We start from the raw sequence: 17196 nt of genomic DNA on the forward strand, positions 1-17196 counted from the left end.
GAGCATTTCCAAGGGTGCTCGTTGTGTCCAGTTGTGCCTATACATCCTGCCCCTGATATTTGATAGATGGTGACCCACAGGGCTCTCCATTCTCCCTTCTTCCTGACAGTTGAGTCCTCACTGCCTCTCCTGAGACTGCAGAGTCCTCTTTTGCCTGCAAATACCCAGTCCTTTACCTCTAAGAAACTCCCTCTTTGAGGATCTCTCCCTTTATGAGGCTCTACTCACAGTCCATCCCAGGCATATGCTGTCCCAGGACGATCTCTGTGCTCTCCTGACACCTATAGCTTCCCCTCCATGAGAACAGCCATCTGACACTGTGCCTTAATACGTAGGAGAGCTGTGCATGTGTAAATCCATGACCATTCAGCGTCTCCACTATCCTTGGACTCTGATAGGTGAATTCTCAAACCAGCCCTTGGTCTCTAAAATATCATTACATGATTCTGAGCTCTGTGTTTCTGAACCCATGGAGAATCCTGTGCAGCAGGCCCTTGAGGGGTGCAAGTCCTTGGGCCTATTCTTGACACCAGCTTTGGAGGAAAAGCCCAGCTTTCATGCACTTTACTGACAGAAATTACTTTATTACAAAGATACTGTTAGGGAGCCAGTCCTTGTCCAGCATTCAACACAATTTAGGGTATCAGGTGAGACAGAGCAGACACCGTAAAAACGGGAATGCATACAAGTAGTGTGTAACAACACCATAATGATTATTATCACTAATAAAAGCCGTAATAAAAATAACATGAAGAAACAATGCTAAGGCCAGTTACAGGATACTAAAAGAGTCATTCCTGGAAAGATATGGAAAAATTACCACAGCTTAAAAAGGTCCATGAAATCACTTTCCTAATGGCATCCTTGAGCTCCTTGTTCCTCATGCTGTAGATGAGGGGGTTCACTGTTGGGGGCACCACCGAGTAAAGAACAGCCAGCACCAGGTCCAGAGCTGGGGAGGAGATGGAGGGGGGCTTCAGGTAGGCAAACATTGCTGTGCTGATAAACAGCGAGACCACAGCCAGGTGGGGGAGGCAGGTGGAAAAGGCTTTGTGCCGACCCTGCACAGAGGGGATCCTCAGCACAGCTCTGAAGATCTGCACGTAGGAAACCACAATGGAAGTGAAACACCCAAAGGCTAAACAGGCACTAACCACAATAATCCCAGCTTCCCTGAGGTAGGAATTTGAGCAGGAGAGCTTGAGGATCTGAGGGGTCTCACAGAAGAACTGCTCCACCACATTGCCTTGGCAGAGGGGTAGTGAAAATGTGTTCCCAGTGTGCATGAGGGCATGGAGGAAACCACTGACCCAGGCAGCTGCTGCCATTCTGACACAAGCTCTGTTGTCTAGCAGGGTCTCGTAGTGCAGGGGTCTGCAGATTGCAACATAGCGGTCATAGGCCATGACTGTGAGGAGAGAGTACTCCGCTGACATGAAAATAGTAAAACTTAAGACCTGGCCAACACATGCCAAGTAGGAAATGGCTCTGGTGTCCATGAGGGAATTGTGCATGGATTTGGGGATAGTGGTGGAGATGGAGCCAAAGTAAAGGAGGGAGAGGTTGAGGAGGAAGAAGTATATGGGGGTGTGGAGGCGGTGGTCGCAGGCTACAGCTGTGATGATGAGGCCATTGGCCAGGAGGGCAGCCAGGTAGATGGCCAGGAAGAGCGAGAAGTGCAAGAGCTGCAACTCCCGCCTGTCTGAGAATGGCAGGAGCAGGAATTCTTTGACGGAGCTGCTGTTTGACATTTCCTCCCCATATATATGGGGGATTCACCAAGGAAAAAAAAAGACAGAGACAAGTTAGGAGACAGTCTTAAAAGGAAAATAAAGATATTAATGATGTTTTCTTATTTATTCGTCTCATTCCCAGATCTCTGAGGCTCATGCCTCTTCTAGCTAGAAAATTATGTTACTGTAAAAAGAGAGCAGCCCCTGCTGAGAGCAGAGTCTGATTTCAAAGTGCCCATCTCTGAGATTCTCACCCTTTCTACATGCACCCGAGGGAGGTCTCCACACTCGCCTTCTAGAAAACAACATACAAGACCCTTTTCTGCAGCCCATTTACAGCCTCCCACCATCACTTCCATACTGTCAGTGTTTCTACAGGTTTCCCATGGGTCGCTGAGATACCACAGATATGCCAGGAGACAGCAGAGGCTTTCTGGAGGGCAGGTGGCAGCCTGCAGGACACCACAGGGTAACAGCCAAATGATTGTCAGGATTTAAGAAGGACTTTCCTTAAGGAACAGTCAATTCAATTCCCTTTACTGCATTTCCCGGAGCTCCACAGGACAGAATGGGGCTGTGGAGACCTCACTCCCTTGGAAATGCTTCTTTTCCACTACTTGTAACTTTGGTGCCGGAACTGCAGCTGAATACTCCCAAGCACAGGAAGCAGAGAGCAAGAACAGGAGCAGCATGCACAGGAGAAGGAATAAGGAGCAACACCATGACCCTGTTGCCAAGGGAGGCAAGGAGAGGGACAGAGAGGCATTCTGGAAAACCTTCATTTACCTGCAGGGTATGGCACCTTGCAGAGGGGGACATTGCAGCACTGCCCCTCTCAGCCCCTTGGTGGGGAGGCACCAAAGAGATGCCCGTCTCCTCTGCCACAGCTCTGGCTGCAGAGTTCAGCCAGAGTCCCATGCCCTGCGGTTCCTTCTCCTTCCCTGCCCATCTCTGCTGCCTGGAGCTGTCCCTGCTGGCAGCTCTTTCTCTGTCCCAGTGTCTTGTCCCTGTCACTGCTCAAAGATCCCATGTCACCCTCTGGGTGCTCAGTTCTGCCCTACAGAAACCTCTGGGCAATGTCCAGGGCCAGCTCTGTGGTTGCAGGTTGAAATGAGCAGGTCACATAAAGTCCTGAGATGTTGCAAAGAAGGTGCTGATGCTGCCTTAGGCTAAAGTGGGGATGAAGCAGCTTGCTGACATTTCTCACAGACCTATTAATCTCTCAGAGTGAAGGTTTGCGACTCCCAGGTTATTGCCAAAACAGAAAACTTGTTCCTTCATTCTCCCTGTCAAAATGAGGAAAGTGAAAGTGTAGAGACCTGAAGGAAAGCTCCTGCTCCTTCAAGCAGCTCTTCTCTTGCTTTTCCTCTTGAAAGGACCCCTCCGACATGTCCTGCACATGTGCTGGAGCTGTGAGCAGAACCTGACCCCTGCAGCACCTCTCAAAGGCAGAAAGAACCTGCCCTGTCAGGGATCTCTCTTCTCACCCAAAGCTTCTCCCCACAGCACCACAGGGAGCTCCCTGGAGAGGCTGTGTGCTGACCCTCACAGGTGGCAGAGTCACTGCCCTGGGCAAACAGCACCATGAGGTACAGGGACACTGCTCTGAATCACAGCCCCAGGCAGACCTTGGTGCGCTCCCTGCCTTCACAGCCCTACAGCCCTGTGTTTAAGTGGCATACCCAAGAGAAGCATACCCTGATCCTCTGACCATGTGTCAGGGAATCCCTACCCTGAAGCATCTCCTCCTCCTGCTATGTCCTGCTTACTCCAGGGGAGAGACCATTAAAAATCCTGTAAGCCATGGTTTGGTTGGGGTGCAGACACCCCCTCCAGGAACCTCAGCAGCATTGCCCTACAGACAGAGACTCACTGTTTCAAGGGCTGTGAAGATTTCCCCCACAATGAGCTCTGCTCCCGCTCCACACTGCCGTTCACCTCTCGCTGCCTTCTCTCCTCCCCTGTCCGCAGCAGCAGGCAGTGCCCGCAGCCCTGCTGCTCTTGGCACAGGAGCTGCTCCTGCACTCGGCTGTCTCTGGGCAGTGCTGCCAGGCTGCCACGAGCCCCCTCCATCCCAGGAGCCTGGCCCCGCTCAGGAGCAGAGGCCCAGCTGAAGTCACCAATTTCTCTGTCCCTTGTGCCCCCTTCTCCTGGGGAATGTTCCCTCAAGCAAACTAAAATAATCATCTGTTTTCCTCTTCTCATGAGTGGAGAGAGGTTCCAACATTGCTATTTGTTTCATTAGAGGATGAGGAGCTATGAAAGTTGTGAATGTTAGGAAAGTTGTGAATGGAGTTATGAAAGTCTCTGGAAGAATGATTTCCATCTCTTAACCAGAGAAGTATGCCTAGATGGGACAAAAGCCAACTCACTGAGACATGGTTCAGGTTTTGATTTGGATTAATCAGTCTGAGGATTAGAGAATTCAGACCTCCAGGCCTGGGTCTGAAGTGATATTCAGATTATTCCTGTAAATTCCACAGACGCCACAGGTGGGATTCCCCTTGCCAAAAACACAATGAGCACAACACAGACGTGTGCGTGTGTGCTCTGTCTAAGATCCCGCTATAAAGATTGGAGTCGATGAACAGACCTCCTGGTGCCAAACACAACTAGACCCCACTCACTCCAGCTGAGGCATCAGAAGATTCCAGTATTAACCAGCAACTCTTGTAATTCAGCACGGACACTTGATTTGATGGCGTTGAAAAGTTCTGGAAGAGTCTTGTCAGATGCCCGGCTTGTGCAGCTCAACCATATGTCTCTTGCTGATTGGACCTACACGGAAACTATCCCCTTTGGAGCACTTGCTGGGCAAGTGCTCCAGGGAATCCTAGGGTTCTGTCCTGAGCGCAAACAAATGAAATCCAGCACTGTCTGTAGGGAAAGTCCATCCCGTCTACATCCATGTGTACTGCGTAAATGAGAGGCACATCACACTAAGGCATCTTGAGATTCTTTGCACCCTCAAGCCCTTCTTGCTCTCCTCCCCTCAACTTCTGCTCACTCCATCATATTATATGAACAGGGACAGGACTAACGTGGACCTCAGCGTGTCTGGATCACAGGCTGTCAAGGTGCATGGACATCTTCAGGGGCACCTTGTCCTTCCTGGAGATACGTGCAAGAAGTCTGTCATAGGCCCAGTATAGCCACAGAGTCACCTCAGGCAGAACCCCCTTTCCTGCTGTTTCTCAGTGGCCAGGAAGGGGCTGCTGACATCACAACCAGCTGCGCGGCCTGGCCTATCAGGGGCTGCGGCAGCAGTGACGTCACCAGCCGACGCCCGCGCGTCAGCACAGAGCCAGCCCTGCAGAGAGCAGGGGCCTCCCGGCAGTGTCCCCGCAATGGCCTCCGTGTCCCTGCCCGCTGCTGAGACACCCCTGGCCTCACAGGCAGCGCCTGCTGCTGCCCCGGCAGCTCCGCGCACACAAGGGACCTCCCTGCGTGTCTGCACCAGACCCCGCTGCCGGCCGCGCTGCTGCTGGGACAGGAGCGGCCTCAGAGCCCGTCCCCAGCCATGGGCCAGCGCTGGCCTCGCAGCTGCTCTGCCAGCAGGGACCTCCCAAGGAACTGTCCAGCCAGGCGCCTCTTGCTGGCCTGCTCGGGGCTCAGCAAAGAGCAGAGCTCACGGTCACCCTCACAGACATGTATGGACCTGCTAATGCCTGGTGCTGTCCAGTCAGGAGCACTGACAATGTGACCTCCCTCCCAAGCAGTAGCAGTGCCATGTGCCTGCAGCTGGCCTCCCAGGTGCTTGCAAACATTGACTTGGCCATCATCTGATTAGATGATCTCCAAACGTCCCTTGCAACCAGAGAAAGGTGCCTTCTCTCACTCAAGCCCCCTTGAAGCTTGCTTATGAGCCAGCAATGTCCCCTTGCTGCCAAGAAGGCCAGTGGTCTTCTGGTGTGTAGTAGGAAGACTGTTTCCAGAAGGTCAAGGGCGGTCATCCTGCTTCTCTACTAGGTCCTGGGGAGGCCACCCCTTGAGTCCTGTGTCCAGTGCTGGGCTCCCCAGTACAAGAGGGACATGAAGCTACTGGAGAGAGACCAGTATATGTCTATCTATGTCTAAAGTTGATCAGGGAGCTGGAGCATCTCTCCTACGAGAAGAAGGAGAGAAAACTGAGCCTGTTTTGGCCTGGAGAAGAGAAGGCTGAGAGGGGATCTTATCAGGGTGTGCAAATGCTTGAAGAGGGGATGCCAAGAGCAGAAGAGGATGGCCCAGACTCTTTTTAGTAGTGACCAGTGACAGCACAAAAGGCAAATTGAAGCACAGGACGTTCTGCCTGAATTTGAGGAAAAGTGTCTTGACTGTGAAGGTGACAGAGCACTGGCATGGGTTGCCCAGAAAGGTTGTGGAGACTCCTGCTCTGCAGATATTCCAGACCTGCCTGGACAGGATCCTGTGCATCGTGCTGTAGGTGACACTGCTTGATCAAGGGGTTTGAACTAGATCATCTGTAAATTTCCATCCAACCTCAACCATTCTGTGATTCTATAAATGGTCTCCACAGGAATAGATCAGCTTTCTGAGCTTTAGAGATCTGCCTGTCCCTCAGTTTTCTTGTGAGTGTTGCTCTAGTAGGATAGAAGGCATCCAGGGTCATTAGAGATGACCAAGGAAATTCCTGACCTGGCCTCCCACTGAAGCTCTATCTCCAGTGATTCCGTTAGGACCTTTAAGCCAGGAGCTTGCAAGCAGACCATGTGCATGCTTAGCCTGGTAAGGGGGAATCCCACCTGCCATGTATTTGTGGAGTTCATGAGTTAGCTGAATCCTTCTCCAAACCTGGCACTTCTGAACAGACATGTGGAGCCCCAATAAGCCATCTGAATAAGTCATCTGAATCATATATGCACCATGTATCAACAAGCTCCCTCCTTATCCCTGTCTGAGTGTCCTGCCCAGTTAAGAGATGTGAATCAGGACTTCTCGTAGGACATTTCTAACTTTGGTAGATAATCACTATCTGATGAAATAAACTGCAATTTTGGAATCTGTATCCCTGTACTCTTTAGAGAAGGAAAACAGGTTACTCTACTTGATGGAACATATCCCAGAGGGAGGAATCCCAAGGGACAGAGTAATTCATGAATTCTGCTGGGCTGCAGCTCGTGGCAACCTGTCAGCACTGCCCAGAGACAGCCGAGTGCAGGAGCAGCTCCTGTGCCAAGAGCAGCAGGGCTGCGGGCTCTGCCTGCTGCTGCGGACAGGAGAGGAGAGAGGACAGGGAGGTGAAAGGCAGCGTGGAGTGGGAGGACAGAGGAGAGCTCATGGTGGGAGCAATCTGTGACACGGTAAGTCGCCAGCTGCAGGGTAATGCTACAGAGGTTTCTGGAGGGGTCTGTAGCTGATGACTTTTTTTTTTTTTTTTTTTTTTTTGAGGACTGTTCTCCCTGCTTCTACTTTGCATATGAGGAGATCCTTCAGAACAGAAATTCCCTGTCCCAGCATCACAATGTCAGGGCATCATGGCTGCCTCTTCTGGAGCTGGTGCAAGACAGTGAAGGCAATGTGGGCACATAGGTTCTTCAGAACACTGTTCTTCAGAGCAGTGTCCATGCGCCCCAGGGTGCTGTGTGCCCGGTGCAGTGATTCTGTGAGGATCAGCACTCAGCCTGCCAGGGCGCTGCAGGGAGAAGCTCTGGGTGGTTGGAGAGAACCCCCACGGGCAGGTTCATTCTCCTGCTGAGAGGCGGCTGTGTGGGGTCAGGGCTGCTCACAGCTCAGCCTCACCCACACAACATATCTGGAAGGGGCTTTTCAAGAGGACACTCTTGGGAAGCTTCTAGGAAAGGGAAGGCAATATCATAGAATCAGAAAACGCTTAAGGTTGGAAGGGAACTCTAGAGGTCATCTAGTCCAACCCACCTGCACAATATCCAGAGGCTAGGATTTTGTTTTGTATCTTTGACAAGGCAGCAAATGAATGGGACATTTTAGGTTTAGGTGCCTGAAGCAGAGTTCTGCAGTGCTGCTCTGAGGGATCAATAGGTCTGCAAGGACCCCACAATATTCCTTCAACTGCCTTTTCACCTGTGGGCAGCAGCAATATCCCCTTTGCAGCTCTCCTCCATCTCATTGTGCTTAGTCTCACTCTGCTCTCAAGGGGAAGGGCTCCAAGGCATTTCTGACCTCCTCTGCAGTCAGATTTCCAGAACAGCAGAGCTGCCTCTCTCCTGCCACATGCCCATTTCCCATTGCAAGGCACAGGGTCTGAGAACCACTGCCCTGGGAGTTCACCCTGTCTGGGAGGTGCAACGTGGGGACGGTGCTGCTCTGTCTCTCTGTCCTCCCTTGGCAGCAGAGTCACAGTGTTTCTCCTCATCTCCCTGCCTCTCCTTTCTGCTCTTGTACTGGCAGTCAGCTGGGGCTTCCGCTACAAATTCAGATATTCACCCTGAGGTCCTGCCATGGAGGTGTCTGAAGAGGGACAATGTGCCCAGGGTGCTGGGCAGCGTCATTGGAGGGGCTGCAAAGGGGTTGACTCTTCCTTTAGGAGACTCTGTGGCTGTCAGGACATGTGACGGTCTCTGTTGTCCTGCTGGGGTTGTGAGGGGCCCTCCAGAAGAGAATTCAGTGCACAGAGTCTTTGCCATGTCAGGAGCAGTGTCCTGTTCTCTCCATCACATATTCACCTTAAACTTAGAGGGAGAGCAAAGTTAAATGAGTGCGAAGAAGAATTAATGAGAGTTGGGAAGGGGTCAAGAAGGATTTCTATGAAAAAATGGAAAGTTTATTTCAGAGAAAATTCTTCTAAGCTATTATTGCCTTTTCTTCCCTACACAGTATTCCCGAGCCCAACAGAACAGATGTCCAACAGCAGCTCCCTCAACAAGTTCCTCCTCCTGCCATTCTCAGACATATGGGAGCTGCAGCTCTTGCACTTCTCGCTCTTCCTGGCCATCTACCTGGCTGCCCTCCTGGCCAACGGCCTCATCATCACAGCCATAGCCTGCAACCACCGCCTCCACACCCCCATGTACTTCTTCCTCTTCAACCTCTCCCTCCTCGACATTGGCTCCATCTCCACAACTATCCCCAAATCCATGCACAATTCCCTCATGGACACCAGAGCCATTTCCTACTTGGGATGTGTTGGGCAGCTCTTAAGTTTTACTATTTTCATGTCAGCAGAGTGTTATCTCCTCACAGTCATGGCCTATGACCGCTATGTTGCCATCTGCAGACCCCTGCACTACGGGACCCTCCTGAACAGCAGAGCTTGTGTCAAAATGGCAGCAGCTGCCTGGGCCAGTGGCTTTCTCAATGCTCTCCTGCACACCGGGAACACATTTTCCCCACCCCTCTGCAAAGGCAATGTGGTGGAGCAGTTCTTCTGTGAGATCCCCCAGATCCTCAAGCTCTCCTGCTCACACTCCTACCTCAGGGAAGTTGGGCTTCTGGTGGTTAGTGCCTGTTTATTCTTTGGGTGTTTCACTTTCATCGTGGTGTCCTACGTGCAGATCTTCAGAGCTGTGCTGAGGATCCCCTCAGAGCACGGCCGGCACAAAGCCTTTTCCATTTGCATCCCACACCTGGCCGTGGTCTCCCTGTTTCTCAGCACTGGTCTGTTTGCCTACCTGAAGCCCCCCTCCATCTCCTCCCCATCTCTGGATCTGGTGCTGGCTGTTCTGTACTCGGTGGTGCCTCCAGCAGTGAACCCCCTCATCTACAGCATGAGGAACAAGGAGCTCAAGGATGCCATTAGGAAAGTGATTTCATGGACCTTTTTAAGCAGTGGTAATTTTTCCACATCTCTCCACAAATGACTCTTTCTGTATCCCATAACTGGATTGAGCACTATTTCTTCGTGTTATTTTTATTATGGCTTTTATTAGTGATAATAATTGTTATCGTGTTGCTACAGAACTACTTGTATTCATTCCCCTTTTTACGGTTTCTGCTTTGTCTCACCTGATGCCCTAAATTGTGTCAAATGCTGCACAAGGACTGGCTCCCTAACACTAATCTGTTACCAGGTTACAGGTTATTACAGTTAAAAATGTTTATAAATTGTTTATTACATTTATCTCTGTAATAAAGTAATTTCTATCAGTACAGTGCATGAAAGCTGGGCTTTTCCTCCAAAGCTGGTGTCAAGAATAGGCCCAAGGACTTGCACCCCTCAAGGGTCTGCTGCACAGGATTCTCCATGGGTTCAGCAACACAGAGCTCAGAATCATGTAATGATCTTTCAGAGACCAAGAGCTGGTTTGGGAATTCACCTATCAGAGTCCAAGGATAGTGGAGACGCTGAATGGTCATGGGTTTACACATGCACAGCTCTCCTATGTATTAAGGCACAGTGTCAGACGGCTGTTCTCATGGAGGGGAAGCTGGCGGTGTCAGGAGAGCACAGAGCTCCTCCTGGGACAGCATATGACTGGGATGGACTGTGAGTAGAGCCTCATAAAGGGAGAGGTCCTCAAAGATGGAGTTTCTTAGAGGTAAAGCACTGGGTATTCAGAGGCAAAAGAGGACTCTGCAGTCACAGGAGAGGCAGTGAGGACTCAACTGTCAGGAAGAAGGGAGAACGGAGAGCCCTGTGGGTCATCATCTATCAAATACCAGGGGCAGGATGTATAGGCACAAATGGACACAACGAGCACCCTTGGAAATGCTCTGCAGTCCAGGTGCATCTGCAGTCCCCCGCAGGGATTAGAGGTCGTGATACCCATTTGGTTGGTTCTGACTCCTATCCCCGGTCACAGAAGCAGAGAAATGTCACCCTTAGCCACTTTATTCCCCCCTCCTCTCTCCATATCCTTCCCAGCTCTGGATCTCTCTATACTGGTCATTCTGTACTCAGTGGTACCTCTAGCACTGAACCCCCTTGTCTACAGCATGAGGAACAAGGAGCTCTAGGAGGCATTGAGGAAACTTCCTCTATGTGTACAATGTCAGTGCCAAAAACTGTCCTGTGTGCAGTCACTTGTCATTCCCATGTACTTGACATGAAACATGTGCTCTTCTTTTATTTCTTTCTCAATGTTTACTCTTACCTTCCTGATTAAATAATAATAAATAATTATTTAAAATACAAAAATACAGCGGGAACAAAAGGGTGACTAGGGAAAATACGGGCCTGCTGCTAAATGGGCCAAGAGACCCGGTGAGAGAGGACACAGAAAAGGCCACCTTTGCCACAGGTTTAGTGCTAAGAGTGACCCTCAGGAATCCTAGGCCTTGGAGACCATGGAGAAATGGAGAAAGGAAGCCTTTCCCTTGCTGGAGGAGGATCTGAGTAGGGCTCGCTTCAGCACACTGGACACCCACAAAACCATGGGCTCTGAGGGGACTCTCTTGCACTGTTCAGTGCCCACGTCTGACAGAGCTCCATGAGCTGGAAGAAATCAAGTCCCTCCAGTTACACTGCTTGTACCTCTGGCCTTGGCAACCGACCTTCACACAACAGAGAGTCTCTGAGCACTGCCTGAAAGATGCAAAAAGGGGCTCACATTGGAATGCTGCATTTATGGCACTGCATCTCGCACTGCTTTCATACCTCCTGATGGTTAGCTTGCTTCCCTTTACCCCTTCTCTGTTTGTCACACTGCACCATTGCATGTGTCACGATCACATCTCAAAGTGCACAAGTGGCAATTTCTCCTCTGGTGTTATTCCTGTTTTTCACACCTTAGACAACTTCACCTGCCACCTGCATGGTCAAAGTGACAACTGGGAATAGAAGAAGCTGAGCGCAAGGAAGGACCTTGCTCTACCTTGCTTGGTCTTGTTACAGGCATTGCCTGGTTCAGGCTGGGCTGCCTTTTCTTGGAGAGCAGGAAGAGAAGAGGCATCTTTCCCTTCTTTTAAAAGTCATCAGGCAATAATTTGCATCCTGCTTGTAACACACACTTGTTACTCGGCCATAAGGGCAGGGGGCTTGGGGCATGCAAAGGAGCACGATGAGAAAGAAGAGCACCTGCACAGCTCAGCACTGGAACTGAGCTCTTTTTCTCCTTGGAGGGTGGTTGGAAGGGGGGATTCGCGGGTGGTGTCACAGTCATCCACGGGATGGAAAGCCATGCTGTCACACACGGCATCTGGCCCTTCCTCTATAGTCCTGCACTCCTGCCTTTCACAGGTTGGGGAGGTGGGTCCTGAGAGGGATTCTGGCTGAAAATGAGCCCCGGCAGGATGAAGAGGGTCACCGGGGAAGAGGACTGCTGCTTCCAGGGCTTGTCTGAACCCACAGCAGCTCATGGATGTTTCTAAAGCACAGCTGAGCCACAAGACACTGAACAATCTTGGCCTGCAATGAGAACAAAACCACAAGAAGTGCTCCTGCTCTTTGTCCTCCTTGACTCTGGCAAAAGGAAAGACGGTTTTATTTGCTGCCAATTCTTACTGCATTTTAAGTGAATGCACTCTAAGGCAGGACCCGAGGTGACAACGAGAACGGGGGAGGTGCCAGAAGACTGGAAGAAGGCCAATGTCACGCCAGTCTTCAAAAAAGGCAAGAAGGAGGACCCAGACAACTACAGGCCAGTCAGCCTCACCTCCGTCCCCGGTAAAGTGATGGAACGGCTCATACTGGCCGTTGTCTCCAGGCACATGGAGGACAAGAAGGTGCTCAAGAGTAGTCAGCATGGATTCACCAAGGGGAAATCTTGCCTGACTAACCTGATAGCCTTCTATGATAGAATGACCGGCTGGATAGACGAGGGGAGAGCGGTGGATGTCGTCTATCTCGACTTCACCAAGGCTTTTGACACTGTCCCTCACAACATCCTCCTGGGCAAGCTCCGGAAGTGTGGGATAGATCAGTGCACAGTGAGGTGGATTAGGAACTGGCTGGAAGGCAGGGTCCAGAGAGTGGTGATCAGCGGTGCAGAGTCTAGTTGGAGGCCTGTGGCTAGTGGGGTCCCCCAGGGGTCAGTCCTTGGTCCAGTCCTGTTCAATTTATTCATCAATGACCTGGATGAAGGCACAGAGTGCTCCCTCAGCAAGTTTGCTGATGACACAAAACTGGGAGGAGTAGCCGATACCCCAGAGAGCTGTGCTGCCATCCAGAGGGACCTGGACAGACTGGACAACTGGGCAGTGAAAAACCTCATGCAATTCAACAAGGCCAAGTGCAAGGTGCTGCACCTGGGGAGGAATAACCCTAGACACCAGTACAGGCTGGGGACTGACCTTCTGGAGAGCAGCTCTGCGGAGAAAGACCTGGGTGTCATGGTGGATGATAAGTTGACCATGAGGCAGTAGTGTGCTCTTGTGGCCAAGAAGGCCAATGGGATCCTCGGGTGCATTAAGAAGAGCGTCTCCAGCAGATCGAGGGAAGTGATCCTGCCCCTCTACTCAGCCCTGGTGAGGCCGCATCTGGAGTATTGTGTCCAGTTCTGGGCTCCACAGTATAAGAGGGATGTGGAGCTGCTGGAGAGAGTCCAGCACAGGGCCACAAGGATGATCAGGGGCCTGGAACATCTGCCCTATGAGGAGAGGCTGAGGGAGCTGGGCCTGTTCAGCCTGGAGAAGAGAAGGCTGAGAGGGGACCTGAGCAGTGTATATAAGTACCTCAAGGGAGGGAGTGCAGAGGATGGTGCTGGTCTCTTTTCAGTGCTGGCCACTGATAGGACTAGAGAAAATGGCCAGAAACTGAAGCACCAAAAGTTCCACAGGAACTTAAGGAAAAATTTCTTAACAGTGAGGGTGCCAGAGCACTGGAACAGGCTGCCCAGAGAGGTTGTGGAGTCTCCTTCTCTGGAGATCTTCAAAACCCGCTTGGATGCAGTCCTGTGCCACGTGCTCTAGGTGACCCTGCGTATGCAGGGGGGTTGGACTAGATGATCTCTAGAGGGCCCTTCCAACCCTAAGCATTCTATGATTCTATGATTCTATGCCATCTAGGGGTGTGAAGAGTTTCAAGAGAGGGAGAGGTAGAAGATTTTAAGGGTGCGGAGACCTTGGGGTGATGTGCCTCTCTTGTTTATGAAGTAAGCTTGGCTGCAGACTGTTAGGACTTGGCTGAAAGACAGCGGTAGGATCCAGACATGTGGGCACTGTTGAGAAACCTGAGTGCCCAAAACCACTTAAAAGGGACACGTTTACCCTGTAGGTCACAGGCTGTATCTGCTACAGACACGTGGCTGTGCTGGACGCCCCAGGCATCCAGCATGGCCTATTGCTGTGTCAGTGAATCAAGTGCCTGAACAGAATGAGATGAACTATTTCAATGTCAGCATCTGCTCGTGTCTCACCTTCCTAGTGAGTAGACCTCTGGTAGCAGTAGGTATCTGATAACATTTTGGGGGACCAAAGCAATTCCCTACCCGGTCCCAATGCATGCTCTAGAAGAAAGTAGATATGGTGATCACAGCAATCAGACACTGGCACATGCCTTCAACCACCTCTGACCCTTCCAATGTCACCAAGGGTTTGTGTGTGTGCAGCTGACACCCACCCTGAACGACCAGTGATTGGGAGCATAGAGGAAGACCTCCCATCCAGGCATCCCTGCTGTGCTCACTTCAGCCTGGGCAAGGGGAATCCCACCTGCTGCGTGTTTCTGTGGAGCTCACCACGGAATACCATGGCAGCCCAGGTTCTTCTAAACCAGCCTGAGAATCCCAAACTGGGTGACATCAACCAATACCTGAACACTGGGGAAGTGAGCTCTATTCTTGCATTTATTTATCTTGCCTAGCTAAGAGTTGGGAAGAGGGGCTTCCTGAGTGGGACATTTTCAGCTCTTCCAAGTAACCATGCTCTGATGAAACAAACTACAGTACTGACACCAGTCTTTCCTAGAGTTTAGAGAGGGATAATCAGGGATTATTTTAGTTGACTACAGTGCACATTTCCCAGGAGGAAGGAGCACGAGGGACAGAGAAATTGATGAGTTCAGCTGGGCCTCTGCTCCTGAGCGGGGCCAGGCTCCTGGGATGGAGGCAGCTCGTGGCAGCCTGGCAGCACTGCCCAGAGACAGCCGAGTGCAGGAGCAGCTCCTGTGCCAAGAGCAGCAGGGCTGCGGGCACTGCCTGCTGCTGCGGACAGCAGAGGAGAGAAGGCAGCGAGAGGGGAACGGCAGTGTGGAGCGGGAGGACAGAGCAGAGCTCACTGAAGGAAGAAATCTTCACAACCCCTTCCCTGGTAAGTCTCTGGCTGCAGGGCAATGCTGCTGAGGGTCCTGGAGGGATCTTCTGAACCCATCCCACCCCATGACTGATAGGACTTGTCTCTCCTGGAGTATCCAGGGCATGGCAGGAGAAGGAGCTGATTCAGCTCAGGGATTCCCTGATGCACCTTCACAGGGCAGGGCATGCTGCTCCTTTCTTCCAGGTATCTCTGCAGGGCTGTCAAGTGCTGGGTGTGCACATAGGTCTCTCCAGGTTTCTGAATCAGAGCAGCATCCCTGCACCCGAGGGAGCACCCTGGGCAGTGACTCTGCTGCCTGCAAGGGTCAGTGCTGCACAGAGAAGCTCTGGCAGGGCTGGTCCCAGTCAGCCAGGATCATCTTCCTGTTGAGACTGTTCTGCCTCCGTCAAGTCTGCTCACCTTGTTCATGTGTTCATGTCCCAAGAGTCTTTTCAAGAGGAAGATCAGGAGAAAGGCTACTTCCAAGGGCAGGAACTTTCCTCTTCCTGTCTGCACTTTCCGTTATCTCCCTAACTGCTGCAGGGAGAAAAGAGGAGTGTATTCTGTTTTGCCAAGGAAGTTGGACTCAAGCCTTCCCTCTCAGAGATCAATAGGTCTGTGAGAAACTTTATAGAGCCTCTTAAACGCACCTTAGTCTGTAGACAGCATCAGCATCACCTTTGTGCAATTTATTCTACTTGCTCCATAAAGTGCCTGCACAGCGATGGCCCTGGACAGTGCCCTGTCCCCAGAGGATTGTGTAGGGCAGAACTGAGCACACAAAAGTGATGTCTCTGTGAGCAGAGACTGACAAAAATTGCTGGGACAGAGTAAGGTGCCATTAGGGACTGCTGTGGGCAGCAGAGATGGTCAGGGAAGGAGAGGGAAGTGCCCACCATGATGGGAGGATGGATTTGGGGAAGTCATGCTCAGTCCTTCCAGTGCAGACACCTTCCTCTGAGCAAGCCCTGCCACGTCTCCTCTGCCACCCAGCAGCCTCTCTGCACTGACAGCCTTGGGGTCCAGGGTATCAGCCCACTCCACTGCAGCCAGATCCCTGGCAAAGGATAGGGGCATCCCTCCTGCTATGGGCACATTTCCTGCTGCCCAATATAGGGACTTCACATGCATGGCCTGCACTGTCACCATCTGTGAGGTAGCATGCCCACATAGGTGAGGTAAGGGTGTTCCTGAGTGCCCCTCTGCCTGTCTTTCCTTTCTCTCCTTAGCAGAAGGATCACAGGATTGCTCCTTGTTTCCCCTCCTGTTCTTCTCTTGGGCTCCCTGGGGTTGCAGAGTTTTCAGATGCAGTTCAGACACCTACCCTGCAAGCTGTGGAAGAGAGGAATATGCATGGGAGTGAGGTGTCTCCAGTCCCCTCTAACCTGTGCAGCTCCAGGAAATGCAGCCCATGGGTTTAGGAACTGAGCTAACTCTCCCATAAGCAGAGTCCATTTCAATGCAACTTCATTTGACCCTTTTGCCTGTAATGTCTTAACAGACTTGGAGGTGCCCTCAGGAGGGACATTGCTGCCTCCTGACATCTCTGTGATGTCCAGGAGACCTCTGAAGAATCTGTTACAGAGACTGAGTGTAGGAAAAAACAGTTTGGAAAGTGCATATGGGCAGCTGAAAAGAGCCCTGCATATTCTTGGCTAAAAGCAAAGCTTGGAAAACCCCCTCAGGTGCTCTGAGAAAGGGAGAGAAGTTGGAGATTCGAGGTTTTGAAACTCGACTGCTCTTAGGAGGGGCTCGGTTCTTTCTAGGGCAACTGATTAGGGTGATCATCATCACCTCAATGAGGTTTGGGCACACAACAGCTGCAATCAAGGCTAATAGGCAAAGGAGCTCTCCTCACTCTGCATAACGTGACTATAAATCCATTTTCTCACGATTCCCAGTAGAAACGCTGAATAATTCTGCCTCTGAGGAACACTCAGCAGAGGTGAGAGGGCCATCCCAAAGAAAATACATGTCAAAATAAATGTCAAAAATCCCCAAATTGTGCTCTCAATACACGTTCATTAGAAGTGGTGCTGTAGATACTGAAAAGCCCCTTTACAAACCAGGGGGATTTCACCGGAAAAAATGTGAATCTCAGAGCTCATCACCCCTCTTGTCTCCTTCCCACTACTGTAGGGCTGGACAGACCTCTCTGGAGCCCATGGGGAGGTGCCCCTGCTCCTCATAGCACATTCAGCCACCCCACACTGAGGCTCAAGGAAGGGAGCTACACAAAGATCTTCATGAAGAGAGGCAATATGGACAGTGTATTAGAACTGGAACAAGTTGGGAGATATTTAAATTTAAAAATCTGGGATAACTGCTCAATATGTTTTCTTCTTTGAACAATCCAGAAAGCCTGGAGAGAGTG

At 51.2% G+C, this 17196-nt stretch overlaps 1 protein-coding gene across 1 annotated transcript; it reads right to left on the reverse strand.

Moving 5' to 3' along the window:
* Positions 1-791: 791 nt before the first annotated feature.
* Positions 792-1751, reverse strand: LOC148590778 (olfactory receptor 14J1-like). Its single transcript, XM_088538572.1, has one exon. It carries the CDS (start codon positions 1749-1751, stop codon positions 792-794), a length of 960 nt encoding a protein of 319 aa, XP_088394698.1.
* Positions 1752-17196: the final 15445 nt, after the last annotated feature.

Source organism: Tinamus guttatus, unplaced genomic scaffold, assembly GCF_059628265.1.
Source record: "Tinamus guttatus ecotype Peru unplaced genomic scaffold, ASM5962826v1 Tinamus_guttatus_pri_ptg001089l, whole genome shotgun sequence".
Taxonomy (NCBI): domain Eukaryota; kingdom Metazoa; phylum Chordata; class Aves; order Tinamiformes; family Tinamidae; genus Tinamus; species Tinamus guttatus.